The 18,577-nt window shown below is 39.1% G+C and overlaps 1 protein-coding gene and 1 pseudogene across 2 annotated transcripts; one reads left to right on the top strand and one right to left on the bottom strand.

Moving 5' to 3' along the window:
* Positions 1-10,728: 10,728 nt before the first annotated feature.
* On the top strand, positions 10,729-12,297 carry IL17F (interleukin 17F; the record flags this gene model as incomplete). The annotated part of the gene is made up of 2 exons (XM_081295668.1): positions 10,729-10,943; positions 12,060-12,297. Exons 1-2 carry the CDS (start codon positions 10,744-10,746, stop codon positions 12,295-12,297), a joined length of 438 nt encoding a protein of 145 aa, XP_081151794.1. The 5' UTR covers positions 10,729-10,743.
* A 3,033-nt stretch (positions 12,298-15,330) lies between these two features.
* On the bottom strand, positions 15,331-16,122 carry LOC308649985 (small ribosomal subunit protein eS4-like; annotated as a pseudogene). Its single transcript has one exon. The product of its transcript is annotated as a small ribosomal subunit protein eS4-like (transcript).
* Positions 16,123-18,577: the final 2,455 nt, after the last annotated feature.

Raw genomic sequence — 18,577 nt, 5'->3', positions numbered from 1 at the left:
AAAGTAGGAATAAGTGTTTTAATATCATTTGGTGACAAGACAGACTAAAATAAGTTATAAATATATATAGCTTTTTTTTTTTTTTAGTGAGTAAGATGGGGAGAGTCTCAGTTTATTTTTCAAATTTAATTTTTTGAATACTGTTTAAACCTAGTGCTGTTAACTGTCTGTTTTAGTGAAAAATCAGATCCCAAATGAAAATTTAAAATAAGCAGAAAACTGAAAGATCCTTTAATGTCTCCACTAGTTAGTTTAGACCACGACATGTTGCAGAAACAAATAATTCAGAAGGAGATTTCCCAACCCCAGTGTCTTAGAACACCAGAGGCTCTTGTTTTGTTTTGTGATATTGGGGATGGAACACAGACCCTTGCACAGCTAGGCAAGTGGTCTGTCACCAAGCTACCACCCTGGCTCTAGGAGCTCATTTCTTGGCCAGGCTGCCATGCACAATGTAGGTCAGCAGGGCGACAACTCATTGTAGTCATCCTGAGGTGGATAGGGGCTCCACCTTCTTGCCCTGCTGTCATTTCCCCACATATTTCCATAATGCCCAAGGCAGAAGAGAAGTTAGGTGAATGACACATGGGTTTGACATTCTTCTGCCTGGAAATGACTTACTTCACTCACTTTCACTCACATTTCATGGGCCAAAGCAACTCACATAGTAAGAGGCATTTTATTGCTCTTAACTTTGCCTATCGACATTCACCTTTCTTTTCACCAAATCCTTGGTTCTTGGTCCTTGCATGCATAATATCTTCACTCCCTCCCTAAGAAAGAGCACCCCAAAGCCCCATGCAATCAGAATATCTCAAGAAAATCTAGGATTTCTATATGGTGTGTATAATTCATTATATGAGGTCTGAGCAGGTAGAATAGGAGCAGGAAAATAGCAACAAATACTTCTATTTGGAAATAGAGCAGGAAATGCACGGGAGTTTTGACCTGTAGCAACTTTGAAATCTGGCTTGGTTGGATTGTTGGGAACTCATAGCCAGACACTTGGAATATTCTATATTACACTCTGGTTCTGGGAGTGGATCACCTCTTTTACTTTGTGTCCCTCAGATCAATTCTTTGGGAGATTAAAAGGTGTTTTTTTTTTTTTTTGACCTCTTAGTAATCTCTTTAGCCACATATGAAATGGTGTTGGTGAATATTTGGCTTGGGGGTCTTACAGTTCCTGCTCCTCAATGTTAGGGGACTGAAGTTTGGTTCCTGATCAATTTTGAAAACTCTTTCAAAAACCTAGCAAACTTCTCATTTAAGTCCAGTTTTTTTGAGGCATAACTTCCAGAACATTTCTATTTCTTAGCTTTTTCATTCCTATAACTTTTCCTATCTTGATTTAAAGGTAGGTTATAAGAACTATCTTTTTGTCCAATTAAAAGGATTCACTTTCCACTTCATTCTTATTCTTATCCTTAGAAAATTGATTTGGTTGAAAGTTTTGCTAGATATTTCTCCCTCAAAACTTTTTTCAATCTTATTTTCTACTTTTGGATAATAGAATAGCCTCTCCCTTCCTCCCTCCCTTCCTTCCTTTCTTCCTATTTTTCAATCATGGACTTCTGAACTCTCTTTATTACCGTTCTATTTTGTTTGTAGACTATCAACTCCTTCCTGAGCTTCTCTCTTCTAGTATTACTTGGTCAAATAGAGAAAATAGCATCCTACTCCCAACATTGTTTTCTAATCTCTTTCTCTAGAGCTACAAGTCATTAGGTCTAAGATCTGCTTCTCAAGTTATTGCAGGCAACAGTTTTGCCAAATGCTTTGCCATTACATAGCACAGACCATCTTTGATTCAGCCTGCGGTTTGACCGCCTGCATGGCTTGCCTCCAGACTGCTGCCACCATGCTACTATTCAGTCTTGCATTAGGGCAGCACCTCACTTCGATTTCTTGATCTTCAGATACATTGCAGCATATCTTGATTAAATGTACCTTTTTAAAATGAGGACAAAAACCTCTTGAAATTACATTTTCAAAACTAACTGTGTACCATCAGTACAACAATCTCATGTTATTACTAATTGAATTAATGCTACAGATCTGTTGATTCTGTTTGAACTTAGTGATAGCCAGTTACTAGTTCTCTAGTTTGGCATCCCGATAAGATAGTTTTTAAGATTTTTTACACAGAGGGAGAAAACTTTGTGACCACTGGATATAAAGGTCAGTGTTGCTCCTTTCTTACATAAGGGATCATTTTGTTCTCTTGCACAATTCATAAAATCTTCTTGGATTGAATTAGGTACTCTTAGTTAAAAGTGATGTACTTGTTTCTTCTTCAAGATAGCTGGTGTATTGTTCTGCACATTGAGCTATAGCTCTGTATGGAGTGGACCACTGAAGAAAGTGAGGGACTCAATCCACATGCTGAAATTTAGGTTCTCTTGCATATCTTGCTTTGGCAGCATGGATGATGTAAGCAGAGCTGAAAGCTAAATGCATGCTTCTTGCTTTTAATGAAGCTAGCTTCTCTGTGTACATGGAAAGTATATGGTGAGGCCTTAAAATTCTCTATAAGATGGGCCTGGAGACTTTAATCTGAGTAGGGGACTTTTCTTGAATCTGCATTGTTTTAATTTAGATTGTATATTGGGGATGCATATTTGGAGAAAGAGGCTGTAGACATAACTGGGGAGGGGCTAAAGTTACCCAAAATCTGTGAAGACCCTAAAAAACCATTCTAAAACACATAAGTGAATGCAAGACAGGCGCAATATAAGCTCAGAGTCAATGAGGAAGGGAATAGTGCCTGAAAGATGATTGGAGAAAGCTTCTTGTAGGAGTTAAACTTCTGCAGAGGAGAGGTGCAGAGAAGACTCACAGGCATGGACAGGAGCAAAGTGGATGAAAGGCTCATGATCATAGAATTTTGATTAGTTTTGGAGGTCTTTCCATTGAAGCCAAGGACAGCTTCCTCTCTCTTTAACTAAAGAAGACTTGACAGCTGGAGGGCAGAAGAGGCCATGCAGCCTGTGCTGTCCTTACCATGTGTCCGGGAAGATGCCAGGAGACTATAGCAGTGGCACACACTGTGGGTTCCAGACCAAGTTCCTGGAACAGCTGGAGAACCAGATTGATAGGCAGCAGTTTGAAGAATCAGTTTGAACTCTAAATTACCTTTATGCAGAAGCAGAGAAGCTTGGAGGCCAAGCGTATCTTGAAGGCTGTTTGGCTGGTTTAACAGCATCTACCATCTTCTTATGTATGGAAACTCATTATGAGAAAGTTCTGAAAAAAATCTAAAATATATTCAAGGATAGAATGAGAAAATGTGTGCTCCCCAAGAATTCCCCCGGAAAGACACTATCGAGAGAGGATTTCAAGTTGCTGAAATTACCATTTGTGAAGACAGAGGCATGAGCAGTGGAGGATAAAACATAAAATTAAAGATCCCACCTCCAGCTGGGACCCTCATCTACCCAGTGACTGATTACAGAGTCCCTACCTCCTCTCCAGAGCGTCATTCCTTTGTATCTGCTGCCAGAGCTGCAGTGCCATTTACTCCAAGGACTAACTTTCTAAAACTCCACACCAGAAGTGAACTCTAGTCTGTCAGCACCCACTTTGTGTTTCCAGATTCTGATTCATTTCCAAGAAAACAAAGTGAAGCATTTCATATTTTTTTAATTCCAAGTGATTTAATAAAATATGCAGTTGGTTAGTCAATGCAAAGTTTTATTTCTTACCTGCCACCAGCACCATGAATTCTCTTCATTTCTTGGGTTTCAAGGTGTATCTTAGCCAGTGTTCAGTCTTATTCCCGAAAATTAATAAAAGGCTTTTTTTTTCCAGGTGAGGGATAGACTATGTGTATAGTTAGGCTCATGCCTTTTCCAGATTTCATAGAACTACCAGTTTTGCCATGATTCAAATCTTAAGATTGATTTCTGCTATTCAGTTTCTCAAACTGAAGTTCATTGAAAAAAAATTATGTATAATGTTATTTGTTTTATTATATCGAAAATACCTAATTAAAGCAGTATTGCATGCAATTTCCAGTTATTTTCTTTGGAGACTTTTATGTTATTATTGCATTACCTTGAATGTTGGAAAGATGTGGTATGTGTTGCTTGCTCGTTTTGGAAATAAATAAGCACAATAAAGTGGGTGTTAACCCATCAAACACCTATGTCCCTGCTTTGTCCCTGAATGTGTAATGAGTAAATATTTTAATTATAGTTTTGTTATAAGTATAACTTGTGAGAAAAAATTTAATAGGCTAGTTTTTAATCATATTGGCAACTTTATGATTCATAAATTCCTCATATAGTATTCAGTAAACAGAAATCTTATGGTTGGTTCAGTTGAGTGAATGACTTCAAAGTTAAAATCTCAAGTCTTAGCCAATATTTCTAGCTCTTATTTTGTCTATGTGTTCCTAGTGTTTGTGTTTCTCATACCCTTCATTCTTTTCTGGGTTTGAGAGCATTGTATTTAGGAGAAAGTTAAAAAATACATTATGAGAGGTTGAAGCAGTAAGCAGTAAAAGTTTTACTTTCAGAGATATTATAGGTGCTAATGCTGAATTTGACCTTTCTTGGAAGTGGTAGTTATTCAATGTATCCCATAAGTCTGTGTAACATTTTAATTGTATAAAACTTATTTGTTACTTTATAGCCTCTTATAGTGTGTCTGCCTTTTAAACCTGTTGCAGTACTTTGCTGAAATATTAACACATTAGTACAATTTTTTTTCTTAACAAAAAAATGGAGGAAACCTATTCAAACATGTTAATAATAGTGGAAAATAACTTCATGATGCTAGAATGTGCTCAGCCTTTTGAAAAGTGCATGTGTAATTTTGCCTTATTTTAACAGAGGTTTTAAAAAGGTAAGTTACCATTTGTTGGAAATGTCTGTGTATTCCTACGGTACCATGTGCTTCATACATGTTGACCTGAACTGAACTGGGACAAATGAAAATTTTGCCCATTATTTAAAATTACACATAAGAACATTTGAAGACTTCTACTTGCTAATTCATTTTGGTAAAAAAAGGGATTATCAATCAGAGATAACCAAGAGCATGGCCATTTATATGTTATATGAAAAATGACCATTAAGGACCAGTAGGGGTCTAATCATAGGGTTAATTAGAATTTGTTCAGGAAGACCACAAAACTACCTGAGGATATAGCTCCTGAGTCTCACTGATGCAAATCACTTTTTTGATTTCCTGTACAAAAAAAAAAAAAAAAAATGGAGCTAGAGATGGTCCTCTTGTTTAATTCCGATTATTGCATGACTGGAAAGTAGAACATGTGGTGCGTGACGAGGGTGTTGGCAATTTGTGGAAGAATCTAGAAGATCAAGACAGTAATTTGTACCTTAGCTCATCTCTGTAGTAAATCAGCTAAGAATTTTAGTATAATTTGAGGGTAATGGGGGTGGAAGTGGGGTAGAAGAAAAGGAAGATTTAGTCCTTTCCTGTCATCCCTTTTTGTAAAGGGTCCCCTTTGGTTCCCCTTCAGGAAGTGAAATAGAAAAAAAAAAACACAACAAAACTGCATTTGTCAGCAATGTCAGTATCTCTGGGTCAACCACAACTCAAAGACAGTAAGCAGGTCATTCAAAACAAGGACAGTGATTGCTATAAAACCGACAGGTACTCCTGTCGACACACACAGGCATACCCAGGGAGACCAGACTTGCTTCCTGCACAAAGCAAGCAACTGAAGGGAAATAATGAAGAGCCTACATGATAAAGCCATGGTGAGTAGCAATAACTCCAGCTTAAGGGTAAGTATTCCTAGGATTTCAGAAAAGCACATTTCTAGAGTTAGCCTTCATTAGAGTCTTTAAAAATTCCTCCTCCTCCTCCTCCTCCTCCTCCTCCTCCTCCTCCTCCTCCTCCTCCTCCTCTTCCTCCTTCTTCTTCTTCAAAGCTGACTTTAATTTTGATTCTTGCTTGGTGGAGAGAAAGAAAATAATAATTAGAAAACTTATAGTGGGGTGTAAAACATAACTCCTTGCCTGATGATTTTTGCCCCAGTGGTGTTAGTGAAACCAGTCTTGAAAATCAGAATCAGGTCTTTGTTCTCCTGGTGTTGAAGATCAAACACCCCAGAAATGCTGAGGGAAGACAATATGTTTTATTTAAGGAATAAGAGAGAGAGAGAGAGAGACTCCTCCAGAAAAGAGAGGGTCCAGAGCTGGTGCCCAAGGCAGTGGGAGTGTCTTGCCCCTTTGTAGATTTTAGGTTTCCTTTCTTCTCATGCCTTCCTGACTGAAAGGTGAGAGTGACCAAAAGTCAAGAAGAGAGCTGTCCAGGGGGTGATTGCTTGTGTTGGAAAGTGTGCTCCTTCCCCTCCCCTGGAGGCTGTTAGCAACTGGGTGATGGTGGGTGTTATCTATACATTTTCTTTTTAATAATCAGCTACCAGGTTGCCCTGGTCACATTAGCATGTGCAGTCCTTGGTACACAGATGACAGGCATGGTCTCTGGTGATCACTCATGATAGAGTTAGGTTGGCCTAAAACTCTTATCTCATGGGGGGAGCTTAGCCAGTCCTTGAGGGGACATGTACGTATGTATTTTACCCAAGGAAGCTGGGTGGTTTCGTGATCCTCCCAAGAGCACAGGAGCATCCTGGAGGAGAAATGAAACACCCAGTGATGAATTTTGGACAGCTCCTGGAGGACAGAAATTTCCTGTGTTTCTGATAGCAGATTGTTTTTTCCATTGTCTTGTTCCTCTTATAGTCAGAGGGAGGTTAATGTGATGGAAATATATCCCCTTCCCTTGTGTCTGGACTCCTGCCAATGCCTGACATTAGCCAGATAAGGCCTGGGAAGAATTTAATATGGAAGTACATGAAAATAAGGCTTAGGAAATCAGGCACCATGTTATTGGCCTAGATAATCCTTCTTTTATTCTCCTTTTAAAAGCTGTGCAACTTAAAAGAGGTTGGATTTCATAAAAGGTTCATGGCATATGGCAATGATAACACTTTTATTTTATATTTGTGTATTATTTTAGAGATTACAAGAAATGTGGTAAAATGCAGTATCTAGAGGGTTTGGAGTCAGTCAGACCCACTCCCCTGCTGGATAAATGTGGGATTTTAGGTTAGTTAGTTAGCCTCTTTATGCTTTAATTTTCTTAACTGTACAGTGGAATAATAATGGCATTTACCTTATAGCATTTTTTTGTGTGTGTGGATTAGCTGATATCATTGAGAGTAAATGAATCTATACTTTGTGGTGGAAGATCTTTGCATGCTTAGCTTTTGGATAGTTTGTATCATGCAATAGTAGAGATAGAGAAAGCATTCAATAAGTGTTAATTGGTATTATTATTATTAACCCAAGACTCTAAATAGATGGGAATTACTTCTTCATTATGTAAATGAACAAAAGCTCAGTGAAATGATTTGTTTAACCTCACTGGATACTGTAAACACAAGAACTGAAACATAAATATAAGTTTTCTGGCTCCAAATACAGTATGCTTCTTTCTGAAAGTTTCAGAGGCAAGATTGCTAAATTTAAAGCTACTGTGTCCAAGAAAATCTTTTAGGTAGTTTTGTTCTCCTAAGCCATTTCTATTTCTGGTTTTTTTGAAGAAATCTGATGGATTGTTAGCAAGAAACGTGACAGTGCAAGAGGCTTTGGAGTTGGACTAGATGTTGAAAGATTTGGCAAGCACAAATTCTCATGGACCTACTAGCTGGCCAGCTTCTGTAGGGCGTTCCTATATGGGGTGGGTATAAACTGTAGATGAGACTGGGGAAAATTCAGATGGGCTCTCTGCTGGGCTAGAGTGAGGTGCCAAGGCAGGCTGAGGATGGACATGTCCTGTTACTGCCCACCTTCAGCGGGAGCATTCTCATTCTACAGAATGAGAGTGATATTTATTTACCTGTTTTGTAAGTGACAATAGAAATTCAAGTTTATAAAGTGCTCTGAACTTTTCTGGGAGGAAGTGCTCTTTGTTTTATTGCTAAGAATGAACAACAATTGTGTGCTGTGGTACAGGCCTTTGTGCCCAGCTATTCAGTAGACTGAACAAATTTGAGACCATCATGGGCAATACAGTGAGGTTCTGTCTCAAAATAAAAAATAAAAAGGAATAGGGATGTAGTTCAGTGGTTAAGTGCCCCCCCCATTCAATCCCTAGTACCAAAAAAAAAAAAAAAAAAAAAAAAAGGCCTGCAGATATAGCTCACTGATAGAACACTTGAGGTCCTAGGTTCAATCCCTAGTACTGGAAAAACAAAAACAAAATAAAAACCAGCAACAGCCTTATCAGTGTTTCTGCTCTGTATTGCATAAATCTACAACTAAATCTATAGCTTTATGGAGCTAACCAGAGTGATTTGCAGACATCATCTGATTTCCTGATAAAGAGCCATGTGGTCTATAAAACTTATGCAATTCTAATATAGCTTTCACATTGTTTAAAATGCTTGGATCCTCTAGTGAGACAAAGCTAAGATCAATGTTGGTAATAATGACCTTCAATGGCAATAGCTCTAACCACTGACATGTAGGTTGGAGTCTCTCTGGCACTAATAAGGCTGGTGAATCCAATCAAGGTATTTATTGCTTCTTAGATGTAACTCTTTCACCTAATTGGGATAATTAATATTAGCTATGTAACTCACAACATAGTTGTTAATGTCCAGTATTTAAAGAGATGTGAAAGTATGTTTCCTAAAATTCTATAAGAATTCTTAAGTAAAAATAATAATGACTTGTTAGAACCATGGTTATTATTACTAAATCACATAAACCTAAGGTATAGTTACTTTCAGCCTTAATCATGAAAATAGAAGTGATTCAGTGAATATGGTACACAAGGAGAAAGAGAAAACTCAAAGAGGGAATTTACTAAAAAACCTAAAATTTCTTAACTTTAGGGGAGCTATCTAAGGACCTTTTGATATAAATTGGAATCCTTTTTTTTAAAACTTCACAGCACTTTGTCAGGATAGGAGGTGCACAAAGTAAATTCCACTGTGTAGGATTAGCTCAGTATTGACTATTGCTACCCATATCAAATACTTACCATGTGCTGGTAGAACTCATTTTGATTGATCATTGCACTTGATCTTAATATTTTCTATTTTTTTAAGTTGTAGATGGACACAATACCTTTATTTTATTTATTTATTTTTATGTGGTGCTGGGGATCAAACCCAGTGCCTCATGCATGCTAGGCAAGCACTCTATCACTGAGCCACAACCCCAGCCCATGATTTTAATATTTTCTGGTGGAGGAAACTGAGTCACAGTCATAAGAGTCCTGTATGGACTCTGGACATTTGACTCTAGAGCCACCACAGCATAGAGTTAAGAGAGAGTTGTTGAATGAGTGAATGATTGTGGGGGACAAGAGTAGGTGACTACTGATCACCTTGCTTTCAACTATTTTTAGTACTAGCTACCTCAGTACAACTGATTGATTCATGAACTTTTGGTTTACTCTTTTCATTGTTTGCCTTCAGCATCTGCAAAAGAATAAGAGAGACTTTTAAACCAACCTGTCTAATTACTTGCCGTATCTGAAAAGTGAGAACCTGAACAACATTGGGCCCAGAGAATGAAAGCAACTAGGTTTAACTCTTCTTGTGCATTATTTTAGACCTTGTCCATTCCCTATAAGGCTCAGTGGGGATGTTCAGATGAACAAATCATGGTCATGCGAAAGGGAAGCTGGCCAGATGGTCAGATTTTTAGCTCTCCTTTTAGTTTGGTTTTCACAGAATGCTTTTTTTCTCTGTGTTCCAATGATACCAGATAAACTGATACATCGCTGATAGTATAAAATATATGTTCCAGAGCTAAAGAGAAATAGTTTCCATATTCTCTGTTGTTGTGCATCATTAACGTCCCTGCTTCTTTCAATTAGCACAGATAATTGGAACTTTGCTATAGTTGGTTTTGCATAATGTTTTTCTTAATGCATCAAGCATAACCATATTGTTTAATTTAAATGTGTCATTCTGTTCATTTGCTCATCCACTCCTTCATTTATTCAGAGAGTATTTATGGAACACCTGTACTATGCCCATTATCATACAGGGAGTTATAATCTAAGGGGTGTACATATGACATGAACACAAATACTACATTTCTAGATAATATAAAAATGCTGCTTGAGTGATGAATGGTAAAATTATTATTTAATAATGGTAAACATCTAATTAAGCCACAACTGAGTGGGGCCTTGATGGAAGGATATGATTCAACAGATAGAGGTGGGACAGTGAATTTTAAGAGGACAGATGGTTGGGAGGAAGGATTTTGTGAGTATTTGAGGGATCTGAGGTTGGAAATAAAAACAAAAGTGGTCATTTTTAAAGCCTGTGTTTTTGTCTAACAGACGTATATGGGCTTCACATAAATCATATAAACTGAGTATTATCATACATTTGGGAACAGGAGAAACCAGGGGCTTAATAGGGAAGCCAAGACAAGATTTAAACATAGTCCCAGACTTTACATCTCTCTGTCTCCCTGCTTACAAGGTCTTGAACTATGGAGGGCTTCAAGTGCTAGGCTAATGAGATTACTTTTCTGTTTGGCACCCAAATATCTTCAAGTATGACTGTTCCAATTTCCAGGTGAAGACTTGGGGTCCAGAGAGAAGCCCTGATCTCACTAAGGGACCAGGAAAGCTTGGTTCATCTCGATCATGCATTGTCTCATGCCTGCAAGTGACACAAGAGTCCAACCAACTGCAATCTTCTGTATGTTCCAGGTCAAGTGTCTGCTGCTATTGATGTTGGGGTTTGCCTTTCTGAGGGAAGCAGCAGCTAGAAAAAACCCCAAAACAATGGCTCCTGTCCTCCAGAAGCCTGGGAACTGCCCTCCTCTGGAGGACAACAGTGTGAAGGTTGACATTCGCATCCTCAATCAAAACCAGGGCATTGCCATTTCACATGACTTTCAGAACCGCTCCATCTCCCCATGGGATTACAAGTAAGTGCACAGGAGACAGATCTTCACATCCTTTTGAAAACATGGTTATTTATTTTAATCATAAAGTAGAAAATTTGTAATATGTACAAGTGGAAGAAAAAAAGCCCTCATATTCAGTCTGAACAACAGAAGTTCTACTTTCCTTGGGAGCTCCAATTTTTCTTGCTGTTTTGGGTTAGGTCTACCTGTGTGGTTGAAGGTGGTAATATATTGCTTGCACTTTTTCCTTGACTTTCTGTCTTTTTTTGATTCATCCAGTTCCAGGTTGGAATTTACAAACTTTTTGTGTAGGAAGAAAGGATCCTTTAAATGAAGATAAATGGGAACCAGAAAAGTCAGTTAGGGGAGAGCCACTCAAATTTGACATTGTCCTCAAGGCATGGGTATGAAGGAAGAGTTGGGGAGAAAGGCCATTTTGGAAAGTGGATGGTAGTGTGGGGACCTTCGGTGATAGTCTTGTGGTTTTGTCCTAAGATATAGGTCCTGGGAACACAAAGCACCACCACTATTCTCCAAAAATGAGCATGAAAACAGGTTTCAGGTTTTTGGGAATCGTAGCATAGATTCCCCTCACAAGAGGAGCATGTACCTTGGCAAACTGGCTGATTGCTGACTTCATACCTCCAGGCAGAAGGGACTATTGAGAGAAAAGCTAGCAGAAGGCCCTGGATTCAGACATAAAGCTTTGCTTTTCCTCCAAGTAGCAGGCTTTATATATTGTATATTGGGAAATCTAGTGGTGATGTTCAATCTCTAGGTAAAGGATAAGCAATGATCATCATCATAATAATGCAAATAAAAATGAACTCAAAGATCTACCATTAATTGAATGCTAATATTGTAGGGGTGTATTGTATATGCATTTTTATCACTGAATGTTCTCCACACTCCCACCAGAGAATGATATGGGAGAATCACCATTTTATTATTGAGTAAACAGGTTTAGGGAGTTAACTGCCCAAGGGTGGCATATGAATCCAGGCTGCCTGGCTCCAGGACCCGTGTTACTCAGAGCTGCTCCCCTATAGGTGAAAGCCCACTGCTATGGGCTCTTATCCATGGTCCATCTTCCTTTCTCTGGTCTTACCATTTCACTTTGGCTTGTTACTCTTGCAGCATCACCAGGGACCCCCACCGGTTCCCCTCCGAGATTGCAGAAGCCCAGTGCAGACACTTGGGCTGCATCAATGCCCAAGGTCAGGAAGATAACTCCATGAACTCGGTTGCCATCCAGCAAGAGATCCTGGTCCTTCGAAGGGAGCCTCAGGACTGCTCTCATTCCTTCCGGCTGGAGAAAGTACGGGTGACTGTTGGTTGCACCTGTGTCACCCCCATCGTCCACCACGTGGCCTGAGAGCTGTACATCAACTCTTCTGAGGAAGCTATTGAAATGCCATTCCTTACCCACCTCTCTGCAGCAAGTCCTGTCTGATCCCCAATTTTCTCCACTTCTTAGGGCTCTTACTGAGATCTGCATGGAATTCTCAAAGCTCTGTATTAAATGTAGAGTTAACTTTCTGGGTGTTTTAGAATCATGACATAGTCCTGACATGTTCCAATGTCTTGACCCCCTAACAATGGATGGAGGAAATTTAAGGAGTCCTTGGCCCACTCTCTTTACGTCATATAATGACCACCTCCTAGTCACACAGTTACCTTGATCCAGTGCCATTCCCTGGGATCTCTTTTGGGGAAAGAGGCCTCTGTTTCATCAAGTTGGAAATGTATTTATAATGAGAGTGTGGGAGGGACTTTGTAGGGTGTGATGAGTTGGTAAGGATGGGGACAAGGATCTGGCACATGTCTGTAGGAAGCAATAGCTACATGTTCATGAGGTTGGTTTGAACTGCTAAATATTTATATTTGCAAGGGAATTGTCCATATATTTATGACTTATTGATTATATAAAATGTTGGCATAAAAATTAATATATGCAGGACTAATATAATAAAATATTATTTAAAAATACTTGTGGTGTTTATGTCCAGTCTCTGTTTTTACTCACAGATGGTATAACCCTCAAGAGTTTGAAATTCTCTATTCATGTCATTTGTTTGTCATATTTCCTCTTCAGAGTACTGGTGTTAGAGTTATTTTATTATTGGTGGTTCTTGAGGGTTGTTGACATGGAGAATTAAGGAAAATGGTGCAAATAGTACCCAGATTCATAGTAACACTTTACTGCTTCACCATTCCTGTTATATTATTTTACAGAGCAAACATTTATCAGCCTCTATGCTAGCCACTGGAGACACAAGGTAAAGCAAGAAATCTCTATGGAAGGGGGCAGTGTTGGCAGCAACCATTCGCAGAACTCCTAGTCATTAGGGCCATGTGGTCATTTTGCACCCTTCTCATTGTGACTTCTGGTCCTTTGGATTCACCCATTGTCCTTCATCCATTTTTCTTTCTTTTAAAAATTTTTTTTTGTGGTTGTAGATGGACGGAATGTTTTTATTTTATTTATTTTTATGTGGTCCTAAGGATTGAACCCAGTGCCTCACATATGCTAGGCAAGTGCTCTGCCACTGAGCTACAGCCCCAGCCCTTTTATCCATTTCTTGTGTTTCTTGGGGGGCACATGCATATCCGTATTCCAGTCTCCATGCCTCCCTGGGGAAACTTAGAGGCTCTTTATGCCTCCTTTGCCTGGATACAGCATACAACTTTTTCTCCTTTACTGCCAACATGCCACTGGCTGAGAGCACACCTGCATCATTGCTGCCTTCCAGGTTCCAGGGAGGAAGTGAAATATCTGTCTTCACTCCCACCTGGGACTTGACTTGAGATTGGCAGGTAGCAGTGCCTGGCTCCCATTCCTATTCTTTTATTCAATCTGTTGAGGGTAGGAGAAAGGGAGTGGTTAGAGGGGCTAACTCCTCACTTATTTATTCCAGAATCTTTTGCTTAAGATATAGATACTGACTTTTGTATTTAAAACTTTCAAGCTCTTGAAACTTAAAAAATCTTTCTCTCTTGGCTATCAAAAGCTTACTGTGGTTGGCTGGGGACATAGTTCAGTGGCTGAGCCCTTGTCTAACATGTGTGAGGCCCTGGTTCAATCCCCAACAAACACCCACCCCCCACGGTTTTCTATGAATCTCACAAGTCCATTTTGATGTTTAAATCTGTGCAGAGAATTTTCCTTTCTCTCCTCATTTTGCAGAAATTGCCCTACCACAAGGATCACATATATAAAAAGCCCTGTGGATATCAGTTCAAGTATAGAAATTAAGGACTGCAGGGAGAAAAATTAATTACACTTCCGAGTGTCAAGATATTATATGATTACATATGTACCTATGTGATTTCAAAGCAGAGTACTAAATACTATGATCAGATACAAAATATTAGGATGATGGTTTGCTGGGAAATGTCAGAAAGGAGATGAATATGAAATGGTTTGGAGGAAAATAAGGGAAAAGCTTTCCATGCAAAGGGAGGAGCACCTGCAAAGGCAGGAGGTATAAGAAAGCCTAATGTTAGGAGAAAAGTGAGTAGTTTTATGTGCCTGAGATAGTGTTGACATGGGGCCAGTGAGGAATACACAACAAATATTTCCTTAATTAATAATGAATGAGTGAGCACAGCTGTAGACAAAGAGCTGTAGGCAACTGGGCCCCTTGTGGGTAGTTTTGTAAGCTCCGTTACAGGAGGTACAAGATCATAGCTATATCTCACACAGGTAGCTTTGGTGATGATGAACAAAAGGAATTAGAAATCTGAAGGCCATTAACGATCGGAGAGAAGGCAGATTCTCTCTAATGATAGATTCACCTTGTTAGAGCCAGATGAACTCCTATATAGCACTTTGTCTTTCTCAGTTGCAATTGTGACCTGGAGAATTAAGAGACTTGTTTAAGTTCACTGAAGTAGTTAGTGGCAGAAACAAATTTACTGACTCCAAGTTCATGATTTTTCATGTTGATTTTGCAACAATGATATAGTGTGTCCAATAAGAACCCTTTTTGGATATTGCTCTACATGTTCTAGGGAGATCCTTGGAGAGGGTACAGAAGTACCTCCACATTTCCAAATACATGGAGTCTTGGAGTCTTGGCCCCCTGAGCACAGCTTGACTTCCCTGTTTGTGCTGAGGGTTGGTGGTCCATCAGGCAGTTGCACCTCCTCTCCTTTCCACAAGGTGGCACGCTGCAGGCTGCGGTTCTTAGATTCCTTAGCATAGCTTGAAAGGAAATAAATGCCTGCTATATGAGGGTGTCTTTTTTTTTTTTTTTTTTTTGGCGATTTGAGACCCTGCTGTGCAGAATGAGCAGACTGTGTTCTCCTCCTCCTCCTCTTCCTTCTTTTCTCATCCTGCTATATTTTCTTTAATTAAGTACAAAGATCTCTACTCTCTAGGCATGTCACCTAAAGATCATTTATTTCACCCACTGCTCTGTTTGGCCGCCAGTTTCTTGCCTCTCTCTTCAGCAATGGTGAGGTGGACCCCTTTTCCTGGGGGAAGAGAAATCCATGGTTCATTGCCTTTGCCAATAACAAAAATTTTGGAGAGCCAGTGGCAAAGCTGTTGCCGTTAGTATCTTTTACATAAACCACGACAAAAGAGCCAGATGTCTCTCTCTCTTTTGGTGATGACACCAATTCTTCCCAAGTTAGCACCTCCAGTCACCATACACAGGTTACAGTGTCAAACTTGATGAAATTGGTAATCTTGCCACTCTCCAAATCAATCTGAATTGTGTCATTCATCTTGACTAGAGGATCAGGGTAGCAAATGATTTGAGAATTATGAGTCACCGTGATGAGGGATTCCTTTTGTGCCCACAAAGATCTTTCTCACATTGCCCAACTTGGACTTGGCTTCCTCAGGTGTAATTCGATGAACAGAAAAATGACCCTTGGTGTCATAGATCAGATGGAAATTCTCTCCAGCCGTATGAATGCTGATGACATCCATAAAACCAGTGGGGTAGGTTATGTCAGTTCAGACTTTGCCATCAATCTTAATGAAGTGCTGCATGCAAATGTTTTTTACTTCATCTCCTGTCAGGGCATAGTTGAGTCGGTTCCTTAGAAAAATGGTGAGAGGAAGACATTCTCTCAGCTTGTGGGGACCAGTGGATGGACAAGGAGCAAATATACTATCCAATTTACCCATCCGCCTATGCTTTAGAGCTGCTACCCACTTCAGATGCTTCTTGGGACCATGAGCCATGGCTGCTCTAGGCACAGAAAGACAACAGACTGTGTCCTTCAGCTCTGTATCCAGTTTTCTAGAACTCGGAGGTCCCTTGTTTTGCATATAGGAGAAATGGACTAAGTTGAGTGGTTCAGCTGTTCAAATCCAAAATTCCCATCCTGTGCAGAGAGAGGACCTTTCCGTGAGGAACCTTGGAAGCACACAGTACTTCTTTTGATATCTAGTTCTTTTTTATGAAGGCTTAGCTGAGGGAAAAACCATATCCTCAATCTGTCTCTGGGTTTCTCTTTCTTCCTATCCTGTCCCCAAATTTTGATGATAGTTGTCAAAATTTTTAAAACTGTGAGAAATTTCACTTGTAATTTTCAGTGAGGAAAAAAGCTGTTTTGTCTCTCTCTCTTTTTTAATCCCTAATAAAAGGAGAGTTAGAAAGAATGCATTTAATATGTAGACAGTTATTGGCTTTGAATCCTGTTTTACTATTTCTGGTTGTGTGAATTTAGGCAATTTAGTTCTTCTTAAATGACTTAATACAATATTTGGGAAATTTAAGCCCTGTAACAGATAAACATTATACTGAGAGAGACAAAACTTCTGTTTTCCCCGTTGCTGGGCCCAGGGAAACTCAGAACCAACTTTAATACTTAAGTACAACGACTATGTTATTCCACATGATTATCAAATTGCTTTTTCCACTTAATTTCTACACACACACAGTGGATTTAAAGCAGTTTGAACAAAGAATGTCTATATGCTAATGGTTGATAAGTGGTTGTTTGTTTAAACCACTTTTGCAGTTGTGAAAAGTCAATGAAGCTATAAATTTAATACATTTAAAAAATCCCCTTTGGACCCAATTGTTTATTATAACCAACTCTGGTGGTATAATTTGGAAGAGAAGCATTTTTTAGTTCGGGAAACTGCAGAGGTAGTAATGTCCAGCTGGATAGGTATGTACTTGACAATGTGACCTACTGCTATCTCACTGGCAGCTCTCAGTGGGTACCAACTTTTAGAATGTTGCTCAGCAGTGTTAAAGAAGATATTTTTAACCCCTTCCCAAGGTAATGGCCATGATTTGTGCAAAAAAAAAGCTTTTGCCTGAAAAATGTTCATTTCTTCTCTTGCATTGTACCAGCGTCATTAGAGATCACCACAGCACAGTGACTAAGCGCAAGGATGTTGGAGCTAGATGCTAAGTTAAAATGTTAGTTCTGGAACTTACTGACTGTGACTGTTACTAATGATTTGAGCAAGTTACTGAATTCTCTTTGCCTGCCTTTCCTCAGTTGTAAAATGGACATGATGCCACAACCAGCTTCCTAGAGTATTTGAGGGGACAGAATCAGGTTATATATAAGGTGCTTAGGACAGGACCCGACCTGGTCAGTCTGTCATTGCTCAGTGCATTATTTCAAAAGAGAAAAGCCACCCACTATCCCAGCACAATAATGTATTGCTTTTGATATTTGGCTTTCTCTTCTGCTCATTTGCCTCTCAGGTACATACTTTATAAGGCTGACAGTGTGACATATGTGTAATTTTTATTTGATGATTTTAAATTTATTGTTTTATTTCATGTATTTCCAATGTTTCCATATAATTTTAATGGTGATTTTTTAAGGCTACATAGTACTTTCAAGGAGATGAACCAGAATTTATTTCATATTCCTCTATTTAAGTATTTCCACTTAAAAATTAGATAAGTCTTATATTTGTTTTAATTATTTTTCAGGATTGTGAACTACATAATACAGATAAGAAGAATGAATCTCTCTGATTGGATTGTGTGTTAAAATTCTGTGTCTGCAAATCTTTAGTTTACTGGGTAAACTTTTAATTTCTCTGAGTCTTGGTCTTTTCAGCTCTAAAATGGGATGATAATAATAATTGCCTCATAGGCTTGTGATGTGGATTAAAATAAGAACTAAATGCAAGCATTTAGAGCAGTTTCTAGCTTAAACTAGCTGCTATTAGTCTTACTGGCTAAGCAAGCTTAGCCTGAGGATAAATGCTTTTGCCTTTCAATTCTTATTTTTAAACTCAAGCAAATCAAAGCATTAGCCAAAGATGGATTTATGAGTTGTCCTGGGGTTGTGGCTGTCACTAAACCTAGAGGTTTCTGACTCCACTGGCTTACCTCTGTGGTTTCCTTATGTGCTCTTTGTAGGTGTCACACCACAGCCCTTGGTATGGCCTAAGCCGAGGACTAGACCTTGTTTGTAGTGGTGACAACACTAGAAGCCCTGTAACCATTTCTCACAACCACATTCTCATGGCTTTGATAGAAACTAGGTCTGGGAGATGTAGCTCTGGACACGCTGCGTGTGCCAAATGCTGGAGTAGGTAGGATCTGAGTGTGAGTGTCCCCTGGAAAGGAACGCCACGCTTATGGGAAAGTGTCCAGTCTTCTTAAGATGTTAATCAATCAGGAAAGAGCTCTCTGGAGTCCCAAACTTGTGCCAATTAC

The sequence above is a fragment of the Spermophilus citellus genome (assembly GCF_964194105.1).
Source record: "Spermophilus citellus genome assembly, chromosome: 5".
In the NCBI taxonomy this organism is placed as follows: Eukaryota; Metazoa; Chordata; class Mammalia; order Rodentia; family Sciuridae; genus Spermophilus; species Spermophilus citellus.
Note: the sequence above shows the minus strand (reverse complement) of the source record. Positions and strands in the feature narration are given on the sequence as shown.